The sequence below is a fragment of the Pipra filicauda genome, unplaced genomic scaffold (assembly GCF_003945595.2).
Source record: "Pipra filicauda isolate LSUMZ 115617 unplaced genomic scaffold, ASM394559v2 scaffold80_size11013439_pilon, whole genome shotgun sequence".
Lineage (NCBI taxonomy): Eukaryota > Metazoa > Chordata > Aves > Passeriformes > Pipridae > Pipra > Pipra filicauda.
This window is the reverse complement of record NW_024104987.1, coordinates 4,727,795-4,740,893: the sequence shown is the minus strand read 5'-3', so window position 1 is coordinate 4,740,893 and position 13,099 is coordinate 4,727,795. Positions and strand designations below refer to the sequence as shown.

The 13,099-nt window shown below is 46.1% G+C and overlaps 1 protein-coding gene across 2 annotated transcripts; it reads right to left on the bottom strand.

Annotated features, from left to right (window-relative positions):
• Positions 1-477: 477 nt before the first annotated feature.
• On the bottom strand, positions 478-10,830 carry TMEM100 (transmembrane protein 100). 2 transcript variants are annotated; one of them, XM_039390234.1, is made up of 4 exons: positions 10,636-10,830; positions 7,734-7,920; positions 4,114-4,619; positions 478-1,590 (listed from the first exon to the last, which is right to left on the bottom strand). In XM_039390234.1, exon 3 carries the CDS (start codon positions 4,555-4,557, stop codon positions 4,153-4,155), a length of 405 nt encoding a protein of 134 aa, XP_039246168.1. In that variant the 5' UTR covers positions 4,558-4,619; positions 7,734-7,920; positions 10,636-10,830; the 3' UTR covers positions 478-1,590; positions 4,114-4,152. The 2 variants fall into 2 exon arrangements, with proteins under 2 accessions (XP_039246168.1, XP_027605697.1); XM_027749896.2 differs by lacking the exon at positions 478-1,590 and having other exon boundaries at positions 3,364-4,619.
• Between the last annotated feature and the right edge of the window lie 2,269 nt (positions 10,831-13,099).

The following is a 13,099-nucleotide window of genomic DNA, read 5'->3' as shown; positions in this document are numbered from 1 at the left end:
AGTCCATGAAACTAACCTTTATCTCTCTCTCTCTCTCTTCTTTTTTTTTTTCTAAACCTGGCAAATTATGGTGTTAGAGCCACAGTCACGTACAAAACACGACACGTGAAGTGACTGGGGAATCGTAAATTGGGCGTTTGGACTTGAGCAAAATCCTTAAGCATTGTCATACCAAACCGATTATTATTTTAAAATACTGTCCCAGGCTATAACTGTCTTTGTGTACAATAGCAATACAGGGTGTAGTTACAGACACAATTTCCTGTGCTTGGGTTTTGAAATTATTATTTAAGATCGCGGCAACGTTTGCCCGGCGCACCAGCGCAATTCCTCCATTAGATAATTTTCTATCCTTGTGAGGGCAATTTTGCTTGCACAGTCCTGCCAGGGCTTTCAGGAAGGGAGAGACAAGCAACTGCGACAATAAAATTTGCATCAGCTCCCACCCAACCTCTCCCAGAAATATCATTTGTCGCATTCAAAGCCTTTTCACACCAGAAGGGAAGGTGTTTCTAAACTGGAAAGTCACTGTGATCTCCCCAGGGCTGCATCCTTCTGCCTCCCAGATTCCCATGGGAAACACCAAACAGCAGTTGTGGAGTTCCAATGGTTTTGTATCAAAGACTTGGTGGACTTGGCACACAGGCATGAAAACCCAAATCAATCCAGATTAGGTCATTAGGGTTGACAATTTGAAGCAGAAATTTTGCTGGTTGTATCCAGTTTGAGGGGGCTGACCCTTGTAAAAGCACTGTAAATGTGCTCCTGTCAAAAAAACTTCTCAGATCTAACAATATCACCAGACTCTAGGAAAAAGGAGGTGCTGAGCCTGCACACTGTACTCACACAGCACCTCCCAGAACGGCTGGGCTTTAAAGGCCAAAAAGGATGTGTTGTTCCTGTGTTGGAACCAGGACAAGGGGTGCTGGGAGAGAGGATAATAATGAAAGTGTCTGAAATATGTAGATTTGCAAGACTTTGTGAGACTTGTGTTGAACTCATCCTTGGCCATTCAGAAAAGATGCTACTACTGCTTCAGGTTGTTCCAAAATCGATGCACACAAATCGTGGTGGAGAAGTCTGTGACAGTTTCTAAGACCATGTGACCATTCAGGTGATGAAACATCTGAAAACATCTTCAACAGCATAAGGTCTCTGACTAAACTATTCACAACCTCTTGCTCCTGCAGGACACCAGAAACAAGTGCTGGGATTCTCCCCAATAAAGTTACTGTTTTGCTTCTCTGAATAAAGGCCAAACAAGATTGAATTCCTGCACAGACTTTCACTCAGTGCTTGATATGAAGATGCCTGTGCATGTACCTTCTCTCTCTGGGATACAGCCAATGCTACTGAGCTCAGCAGTGTGTGCTCTGGCAGCCCCATATCACCTGGAGGCCTCCCAACCTGTCAGTTAAGAGGGTATTACGGGACACCACGTTGTACCTGAAGCTTTGCTGTGCCAGGGGATCATGTCTAGGGTCATGCAATGCTGCCTGTCACTGCTCACATGCTGCTTAGTGCCTGGGTGCCCCACAATTAGCACGGCAGAGGGTGGAGCAGGAACTCTGCTGTGTCCTTGTATGTGCGCTGCAAATATAAAAGAGAGCAGAGATAAGGGAAAGGAAAACTTCTGTAGTAGTAGCAGAGTGACTCTTACTCACTCTTATTTACCCTTCCTGAAAAAACTGCTCCCCAAACCCCATTGTCTCTGTTCCACTGAGTCTGGTTTTATCTTTTGACTTGGAGCTGAGCCTCACCTTTTACCTCTACCTTCCTGCCACAGCAAGCTCAGCTGTATCACAGCAGTGGAGAAGGGAGGTGGGAAAGGCTTGAGAGAGCAATGGGCTGCTCCTGCTCTGGGCTCAGCCTGGGAATTGTGGGCCTGAGCTGCCACACATGTAGTGGAAATCATTGCATCTCTATAGCCCTTGCAATTCTCTCCTCGGCAGCCCCCCAAAATTCCACTGAGGAAAAAAAAGAAACGAGGAAGGGGAAGAAGGAGTCAGAAAAACTATTGTGTTCCCAGGGAGGGGAAAAAAAATAAACAGCCCTATTTAACTTATCCAGCTTTGCTAATGTCAATCACTTTTCTCATTTTAAACAGGAAAGACACCACTTTAGTCCACCTGTTCCATTATTTATCATGCTATGCATTTCCCATGAATTGTCACTCATGCAAAACCTGTACATCGTAAGGGGACACCCTAATATTTTTAATGACCTTAAGCAAAGTGATTGACACTAGACACCGGTGTCAGATGTTCTGGTGACGCAACATGTTCTCCTAGCAGCAGGAAAGCTTCCTGCCGTGATTAAGTTTGGGGCTATGGAAGTGCTAAAATGTGTTGTCAGCTTTCCTCTGATGCAAGTGATTTTATTATAGCGTCTGGTAACCACGGAGTGTGGCAACGCAAATACTGACCCCAAACATCCCCTCCCCGCACATATAGGCCTGCTCTATTTAAAAACACGGAGTGCACTCTGCAAATCCGGGGATAAGTTATGGATGTAACAAGCTTAAAGCGCGGAGGGCAGAGGAAATGGCGGCACCTGAGCCGGGATGCCCGGGTGGTTTCGGCAGGAGGAGCGCGCGGGTCCGGGACGACCTGCAGGAGGAACCCCCTGCGGCACCTGTTTGGCAGGTGTGCTCTGCAGGGGCATCACCACAGCCCTCGTGGCTGCCAGAGCCTCTGGAGGGCAAAGAGGAGGCACGTTAGCACAGGCCTCGCTCACTGTGGCAGTGGAAAGCAAAAATCACATCCAGCCTTTCGGAGTCTGGAGACAGTAAGGGGGAAGAGGACTTCGTGCAGCTCCTCTGGCTTCTGACACCCTCACACAGGCCAGGGTGGAAATCTGTGACTCAGCTCACTTGTCCTTTAAGATATAGACAAAGAAATCATGTTCTGGTTTGCTTCAATTTGGGACCAGCCCCTCAACAATTCATTAACTGAGAAAAGCTGGAAGAGCTCTAGAAACAAGAACTACAGAATCAGCATCTCAGACACACACGAGGGACACCTGGCACCTGCTTTTCATAAAGATTCATAATCCCAAAGCTCAGTCAGCAAACACCACACACGTGGCTTTGCTTCCAAGAGTAATTATTAATAGTTGTGTTTCAAACTGACTGTGCCAATGTCTGCAGAACTGACTGCTATGATTTTTCAACAACCGAGCTGGTATGCAGAGGGATGGGCTATCAAACCAAAGTCCACAGGCTACAGAGATTTTTGGAAGAGATCAGCAGTGCATGTGTTCACAGTTATTGTCACAGGGGTTGTTCTACAAAAATAGAATCATAGAGCAGTCAGAGTTGAAGATACAGGCTATCTTGATAGCAATAAAGATTTTCTAAAGGTCTAGCAGCACTGAATATTATTTTAATGAAATTTACTTTTTAATTTTATAGCAAAATAATCAAAAGTGCTAAACCTGACCACTTTAATTTACAAAAAAAGTCTCATGTTTTAAGCTATAATCATACCTCGTTATTCAGGTTAGACAATATAATTACACATTTCTACTTATTTCTATTCAATAGGAAAACAAAATTAATATTAGTTGGTTTAAAAAAGGGGGAAAGTACCACAGATATTGTAAAGGGAAAGTTACATAACATATAAGAATCAGCTTATTGAGCAAACTGCAGTGTGTTCTTATTGCCTTCTTTTTTTGGTTTTGTTTGTTTGTTTGTTTTCTGAGCTACAGTTTAAGTCCCAGGTACTCTGACCATAAGCTTGTAGTCACTTCAAATGCTGTGACTTCTCCCTTGGTCAAATGTCACAGTGTGTGTTTAAGAAGATCTCTGGCATGTCAAGTCAGTTCAAATTATTTTCTCAGTTCCCACAGGTTCCCTTTCCAACACGATCAGCATGTTGGAGAACGCAGTTAGGATGGTTGCAGTTATGATGACCAAGTTTTCTGTGAAGGAAAAGTGGTTTTTCCTCCGTCTTGGAAAGAATCGCTACCAAGTCTGCAGTAAGAAAATATCAAGAGCACTTGCAGAGTTAAGGGTATTTCTTAATCCATTCCATTTCCATTCCCACTCATTTCCACAGTTAAATTAAAACCTGCAATCTCTCCCACTGATAAATAGCCAAGCTGACTTACAAAGGCTCTGCCTTCTGTCCAGCCTTCCCCTGGTTGTCTTTAACCAAACAAGGTTCGCTGATTTGCCACGAGCGCCGTCTGGCTCTCCCGCCTCTTGGCTTTCTTGTTTTGCTGCCTGATTTTCCAGCACACTGCACTGGAAGCCAGCAAAAGGAGTCCTGATGACAGGAGGACCAACCCAAACACGGAGATGATGGATCCATGGGAGTTGAAGCTGTATGCCACGGCGGTGACCACGATGCCGGCTATGAGGATGACCACTCCGAAGGGCACCGTGCAGCGGTAGCAGGAGAGCTCTGCTCCCCCCGTGGCTGCCGTCAGCTGGCACTCACTGACCAGGGGGATGGTGGTGACCACACAGTCATTGTTGTTGCTCTTCTCCGTGGTTACAGAATCAGGATGCTTTGGGGAGCCCAGGATCTCTTTAATAGGTTCGTTTGTCATCTTGGTTGCCTTGAGTCGGGCAGTTCCTAGGCTAGAGCAGGCTCTGCTGAGCTCGGGCGGCGCTGCGGAGAGAAGAGCACGAGTTCAACCAATAATCACCAATTACTGCTCTGTGACACGTGGGTGATCCCAAGAAGAACTGTGATCCCACCTGGGATCACAAACAACCAGACACTCAGAACCCACAAGGATTTATGCACAAGATCAGCAGTGACACTTCTGGTCGCGGAGGATTAGAATCAAATAGCCATCCATACGTGCCTAAGTTCTAGAAAGAACAGAGTCACAGACCGAGACAGACACCAATCTTGAAGTGTCATGAGCCAAATCCTATTTTAGGTTACATCCTGAAGTCAGCATTTCTGGATGTAATTTAGATTTCAATGGCGTCACATCTTCTCACACAGAGGTGAAGTTCACAGTCTGTTTTGATTTTTGCTCACATGCTTTTTCACACTGTTTCTTTAGATATACACCTAAACACACATTACATAGATTTGCTCCAGTGCACATCACAGTACTGTGGGCAAGCATGGGCCCAGCAAAAACCAGGATGAACAGTGAGCCTTTTCTCAACACAAGTGCTACTTAGGGAAACAATTCAAATGGCCATGACAAAGTGTGGATGTGGGGGGAGTGGGGATGCAGAAAGTTCCGTGCACTGAGCTCAGTTCAAAGCTGGTGAACCTCCCACTACAGCAACTTCAGTGCCAGCCTGACAGCTTGCCATTTACACTGGCTTCATGCAAAAGCAATGAAACCATGAAACCACATCCCTGTAACCGTGTGGGAGGGAGTTTTATATTCATATTCACTCCTCTCAGTTACAACATGTTGTTTTCCTCCTGTCTCCATAGTGTAAACACACTCTCAGTCCTACACACGGCAAGCACAGTTTGACTGCATCTGCATTATGAGGCAAATACCTTCTGGCTCCATGGAGCCAGTGTGTAACTGGAGTCCACCTGATCAGGGGAGGATGAGCCCACAGCTCTGCACTGCTGCAGGCTGCCTTCACAGCCCTTGGCCCTCTCACTGGGGCTCTCGTGGTGTGGGGCCACCCTGGGGGCTGTCAGTGACCTCTGACAATGCCAAGGCTGCCACGGCTGTGCTGCTTTAGAGCAGGCTGTGTGCTCGGTGCACCCCAACATGTGCAACAGAGGCTGGAACACTGAGGAACCACTAATTCTCCTGCTGCAAATAGCTCCCTCCACCACTCTGGTGTGGGCTGTGTAGCTTTTGCTTTCATGACCAGCATGATATGCAGCTCAGAGAACAAGGAAGAGCGTTGGCAATGCCGTAATGCTTTTATCACTTTTATCACCTTCACATCTGTGACTAGGAAGTTAATTGCCAGATACTTGTATTCTCCTTTTCCTTTCCCACCACTCCACCCTTGTTGCTAAGATATATTCGTTCATTGTGGAGAGCCCTTGGTTTTATATCTCAGCACCTCCTATAACTGACCATGGGTTTTGAGAGAAAGAGGATTTCACTGCTTTTAAGCACAGGCACAAACAGGCTTTATGCTGTTTCTACTCAGAAAGTTTGTATCTGAGTGTCAAGCCCTCATGAGAGAAGGACAGTTCAGATCTGGTTTCCAAAGCTGTTCTAGTGTTCTATGGAGGAGTGCTCAGCACACAGCCACACAACCCTGAGCACACACTGACAGCACCAGGGGCCACGGGCACACGCCGGAACACTCGGAACACCAGGAAAGGCTTTTTCAAGTGAGGGTGGTGACTGAGCAGGTGGCCCAGAGAGGTTTTGGAGCCTCCATCCTTGGAAGTATTCCAAAGCCACCTGGACAGTCCTGGGCATCCTTCCTAAGGTGACCCTACTCGAGCAGGACGGGGGTGGACCAGACAGCCTCCAGAGTCCCCTTCCAACCACAACCATTCCATGATTCCGTGAGTTTCTGTCAGAGTACTTGCTGCCTCCAGGGGCAGGAAGGAGACTTGTTCAGTGCTTATCAGAAAAGCAAATATATCTGTGCTGACACCTTAGATATCCTAAATTCTCCCAGGTTCTGTTGCTTTGTTCTTTGAATCACAACATGATTAAGTACCTTTTGTATCAGAGAGGAAGAGCCCAGGAAAGCCATGGGTTTGCTCTAGAGTGCCATTGATCTGTTCCCACAGGGATCTGAGCCCAAGTTCTGCATTTTCAATAATGACTTACGTGGCAGTGGGACTTACACTGGTGCCATCAGGTTGCTGCATTATTTATCTATAAAAAGTTACAGGAGTTCAGCACAATATAAGAATGTGGCCCCCAAATGCCACCTTTTTCTTTGATCTTACCCTTAGCCATAGTCAATTAGTTTAACACGTTATTATTAAAGTTGAGGTAGGAAAAAAATTAACAATTTTCCATATAAAAGATCTACTGGTACCAATACACTGTAATAACTTCAAAAGTTCAGATACTCTAAGAGTCATAGAAATAGGGAAAATTCTTAATAACTTGAAAAGGCTTTGGATTAGGCTCATAATAAACACTATTATTTTAAAAAACTGCAACATTCATTCAAAGTATATTTACTCCTGTCTCTAAACTCATTGTCCCTCTGCTTCAGATACATCCCCAGTGAGCATTTAAATCTCTTAGATGTCTTGTACAGACACTTATGAAGAAAGAAGATATGTTTATACAGTTAAAACTAACAGGAATTAGAAAAAAAATCCTCTAAACTACCAAAATTAAGTCAATGGCAAAATACCTGTTGACTTCTGAGGAGCACAGTTCTTGCATGAAATAGGATGCAAGCAGACGGGCATTCACACAAAACAAACAAACGAGCCTCTATTGAAAGCCTATTAAGTTAAATAAACAACAGAACCTATTCAAAGTGTGAGTAAAGGTATTCAGCCCTAGAAAAAAGGGCACTGGATCCTCATTGCCAGCAAAGTCAGTTCTGACTTACGCCAACAGGTGATTTGGTTCAAGTTTCAGGGTAAGAAATTTAGGCAAAGATAGCCGGCAGCACCAGCATCCTCTCACTAATCATACCACAAGTACTGCCTTAAGGAGCTACTTGGGGCTGAAGGAAGAATGTGCTTCTGTGGCAATCCGTGGCCAACACTGGGTAATGGGGAGAGGAAATTTTTAGCCACTAATAATTCTAAGTTGAGATTTACTGAAAAGACGTGAAATCCATCAGCATGCACACCTACCAGCTCCATGAGAAATCCATGGGAACAAATCCTTGTCTCAAAAGCAGAGGGACACTGCTGAAGATGTCTCTTTGTGTCAGTTGAAGGCAGAGTCAGGCAGCAGAAAGAACTGCTTCAGGCTTTGAAGTGTCAGATGTTGCTGAATGATGAATTGGAGATGACAATATTCTAGCATGGAAGTTTCCTCCTACAAGAAAAGTTGTTGGATATTTGTCAGCTTCTTAAGAACAAGACTCCTGCTTGGAAAAGCTCCCACTGTATGCTGACTCCTGCTCCCAACCTAACGGCAGCAGGAGATGTTCTCCCTCTGGCTCTTCTCTTTTCTTGGCAGCAGCCACCCATGTCTGGCCCTGAGTAACATTTTCCTTTGATGATGTGACGTCTCGATAATGAGTATCATAGCCCAGGCAAGTCCCCCAGAAAGAGCTGGGCAGGAAAAGGTAATGCACATGAACTTCTGCAGATAAAAATCTCATTTAACCTCATTTCTGTTGCTCACTTCCCCTCTGTGAATAACAACTCAGAATACCTGGGGGTTGGTGTCTTCCATGTGTCCAGTTTCTTTGAGCAAATCACTCCATCTCCTGACTCCATGAATTGACCATGACAACACACTTCCCACTAAAAAGAACCCTTTTAAAACTACCCTACTATAACAAAACCTAAGTAATATGATCCCAAAAACTCTTCTCAGAAAAAAAAAGGCAGACTAACAGAGTCCAAGAACCCACTGTAATAAACATAACTCTGTAATATTTATCATTGTTCATTTCTGTTATTATTGGATTTTTTTAAAACAAGATTCATAACTCAAAGAGGGACAAGGTGGAATCTGCAGCAGGGCAGTGTGAGGACTGCAGAGAGCAGAGCGATGGAAATTGTTATCAACTGCAGAAACAGCTGTGAAACCAGCAGGCAGCTGGGCAAAACTGACCAAGCAGCAGAGATTTATGTTGCTAATCTTATTTGACATTCCCTTTCTATATGTGCATGATTATGGAAGATCATTTCCACCCTCAAACAGGAGTTCTAAGTGACAACGAGAGCAAATTCAAGAGAATAAGTCTGTATAATGATAAACTTCAAGGGCTATTCTCTTTTTAAGTTATTTAGACCATACTAACATTTCACTAACACAAACATTTACAGGCACAAACTGCTGCTGTTCTCAGGGGATCCTTGGAATAAACCTGTGACATAGCTAAAGTATATTTAGCTGATTATTGAACTTAGCTAATAATAAGGAAGTCTCCTTGCTTGTCTCCTTGACTATATTCCCGTACACACCACCCAGCAATTAGTTTAACTTTCTGAAAAGTTTGGAGGGCAATGCAGGAAAAAAACCCCACTTTAAATAAAAAATCTAAATTACATTAAAACAAACACACACCTCGGAAATGTACTTGCAGCCAACTTCCACTCGGATCACAGAAAGGTTACAATTGTTTGAAAACCTCTTCCTAGAGCAATTGTGCCCCCTAAGCCACTCTGCCAGCATCTTGCTTTGAAAAGATTAATTGCTCTGTCAGTTCTTTATTTGCATTTATTCTTGACTACAACACAGTTTAGGTAATTTTCTTAAATTAATGTCTTTATCAAAAATCCTGACTGACAGAGCAACTTTTCAGAGATGAGATTTCTTCTATTTCACTTCCCTCCCTCACCACAAAGCTGAGAATCAGAAACACATGAAACCTACACACGAAGCTTCCAATATTTTAACTCAGAATCATTTCAATGTGGTGCTCTCTCAGGAGCTTCCCACATAAGGAATATCTTTGTGCAAGGGCAAAGAGATGACATTGTTCAGCCACTACAACCCTTTCCTCCTTTTTTGCATTTTACTCAGAACCAGCGGGTCACTTTTGAGTTTTCTGCCTCCAGGCTCTGGACCTGATTCTCTCTATTTTGCACAATACTTCAGACACCCTTTTTGCTTATGTAAAATTCCAATAAATTTTTATAATGCTTACACTTCACACTTGGTTATGCATTAAAGTGACTATGGAAAACAGTGTCAGGAGTCCTCCTGTACCGAGAGAAGAGCCAGAGTTCATTTGAAATTCAACAGACTACAGTAACCCTGAACACAATCCCTAAGCTCTTCCCCAGGTGAACATTCCTGGAAACACACAACTAGAATTTGTATTTACCAGACTCGAGGATCAGGCTCTAAGCTACAGGGGCAGGAGGAGAACACACCATCTCCACGCCAGCTGCCTGAGCCGCAGGATGCAGTAAAATTGCCTCACCAAGTTTTTTACGTAAAATAATGACCAGATTTAAGCTCACACCTTTTTCGTCTTTCCGACACAGGTGAAGGGTAGGATGGAAGCCAACCAAACCCCTCCACAAACGGACTTTGTCATCTGCAAACCGCAAAACTTTCAAACGCTCCCATAACACACAACACGCGCACACACCTGGGGTAAAACCCTGCGTGTCACGCCTGTCCCCGAGCACCTCTGCGAGAGTGCAGGGACGGGAACAGGAGGGGAGAGCCTTGTGCACCCTGTCTGCCCGTAACCCCTCCGGGCACGGAGCGGCACCGGGAACCCCCGACCTGCCACTGGGGCAGCGGCTCCGGCTGCGGGGACCCCGAACTGCGAACAACCGGGAGAGCCCTTTGCCACGGCCGGAGCGGGTCCCGCAGTGTCCGAGCAGCCCCAGCTGCCCCGGAGAACCGGGAGCCGGGATCCGGAGCCCCGCGGGCACCGGGAGCCGGCGGGGGCGCGGCCGCCGGGCGAGCGGGTCCAGCGGCTGAGAGCCGAGCCGAGCCGTGCCAAGCCAAGCTGAGCCGTGCCACTCCATGCCATAGTACAGGAGAGCGTGCCACAGTGTGCCGAGCATGCCATGCCTTGCCAAGCCGAGCCTTGCCGAGCCTTGCCGAGCCGTACCTTACCTCCTGGCCGCCGGGCGGGACTGCGGCGGCCGCCAGCCCGCAGGCAGCGTAAGAGGGGATGCAGCTCGCTCGCTGCACAAGGGACTGTAAACAAAGTTCTCGGTGAGAGCGAAACAATTAAGGGACCGGAGCAAACTCAGCCGCGGGCGGGGCGGCAGCGGGACGTTCTCCCGGGTGCGGGGGGGCCGGGAAGGCTGGGGAAGGCTGTCCGGGGCTGGGCAGGGCACGGAGCCGGCCCTCCTCCCTCCTCCGTGCTCGGCTCACACGCCCGGCTCAGGGATGCGCACGGCGGGGACGCGCCTGGCTCCCGCTCGGCACCGCGGGGACGCTCCGCATCGCGACAGGTCACACACGCGGGGCGTGGGACAGCGTTCCCCAGAGCTCCCCAGCCTTCCCCTGCCCTCCCTGTCCTCCCGCACACCCACCACCACGCGGGCTGTGCGGCCACATCCCCGCTGGAGCCGTGCGGGTGAGGGTCACTGCCCGTCCTGAGCCGCGCCGGGTCACTTGAAAGCACAGGCCATAGCGAATTCCAGATGAACTCCCAGTTCGACTGCTCAGGAATTACATGAGGAGGAGCATAGTTTTGGGTTACATTCTTAAGGGATAAAGTTTTGTGTATCATTTAGAAATATTTTAACTGGCTTTTCTAAGCTTTAATCGCTCGTTTCTGCGGCACATCAAATACTGCAGGGGTTTGGAGTTGGATGGATGTGGGTGGGTGTTATTTTTTTTTACCATGATTCCTGTTATTTCAGATAAAAAGCAGACAAATTATGCTTTTAAGTCTTGTAAAGGACGTGTTTGAATTTTGCGGTTAAGCTTACCCGAAGTTTATATTTAAAAGGCACTATTTTATCAATGATTGATAAAAGAGCAGTGCAGCAGATGTATTTAATCAGCCACTCTGTCTCTGAAAGCATGCATGTACTTTTGACTCCCTTTCCAGGGTGAAATCCTGGCCTCACAGAAATTAATAGTGAAACTTCCACCAACTTCACGTGGGCCAGGATTTCACCCTGTGTGTTGTTAAGAACTGCCCAGTGATGGAGATCCTGCCAAGGGTTCATCTGCTCCAGACAAATCAACCAGGAGGTTCTGGAAAAGCTCCACAGCTTTATACGAGAAACTGGCATTTTTTTTCCCCATTTGTTGATGCTCCCTTCAAATACATCAGCATTTGAGCAGAAGTGACAAGCAAACTGGATCTGAGGGGAACTTCATTAGGCCATTAAGTCCAGTCCTTCCTAATGCAGGCAGCAGTGTCAGTAACAGCTTTATTAAACTTGCTGAGTTCCACCTCAAACCAACTGGGTTTCCTGCTCCTCCTGTTGGAATGCTATGAGACTTATTCTGTTGGTATCTAGGACCCTCTGTCTTGTTTCTAGCTGCATGGATTCACAGACAATTATACATGGACAAGTAAGCCTTTGGCTGAAGTAGATGTTCTTTCTTTTGGCAATTAAGTCTCTACTGTCCTAAGAGGGATAAATGAGACTATCTCAGGCTTATTTTCAATAATTTTTTCAGATGTGGCCTTACCAATATTCTGCATGGAAATGCAAGTATTTTCCTGTCCTGCCAGAAATACTAACATTTCATAATTTTCCTCTGATTGTTCAGGATGTCTGGATTTTTCTCCAGTATCAGTTTCATTTTTCACTTTATATCAGAAATTCTTGCTGTTAGCACATGTGTGCATGACCTAAATTTCACCCCATTCCTATTACATCAATTCCTCTCTAGTCCTTCCAGTGCAGTGTTTGGTTCTCCCGTGCTTACACCATCCACAGTTCCACTAGTACATTCTCACTTTTCTATGCCAACTTTATTACTGACAGTATTACATAAAACACTGAAAGTATTACATAAAATAACTCCCAATGCTGATTTTTTGGGGGAACTAATCTGAAGTACACATAAACAAGCACTGAATGCTAAACTGGGCTTAGAATTCACATTTCTGCACAAATAGATGTCCTAACAATAGGCTAGAAAGTCAGACTCTGTCCTAGACTATTGTAACTCCTTACTGTGAAGCATAAAAGCTGCCATGAAAAGTGATGGGAATGAGGCCTCCTCAGTGCTGGGAGATCAGCAGGCTCTCCCCTAGAAGGGTGGGTTTGTAGCACTCAGGCACTGAAGGGTCACACACAACTTAGGCACCACCACTCTGGCCTTTTTTGAAAGGGATGAGTGACTTCCTCTGCCTTTTAAGGTCCTGCTGTGTTCTGAGCACAGCTCTCCAAGGATGTAAGGAAAGAAGGACCAGACATACCCCAAGCAGCACGTTTGGCACCTGTAGAAATTCAGTGCAAACAGCTGAGGAAACTTCAGGGCTGAGCAACAGCTGCAGTGAGGGGTTACAGGTTCACAGTTTTGGACCGCCCTGCTTCCATGATACATAGTTCCCCTTTAGGACCTGCCCTAAATGACAAAATCTCCTCCCTGGGGCCGTAGCACA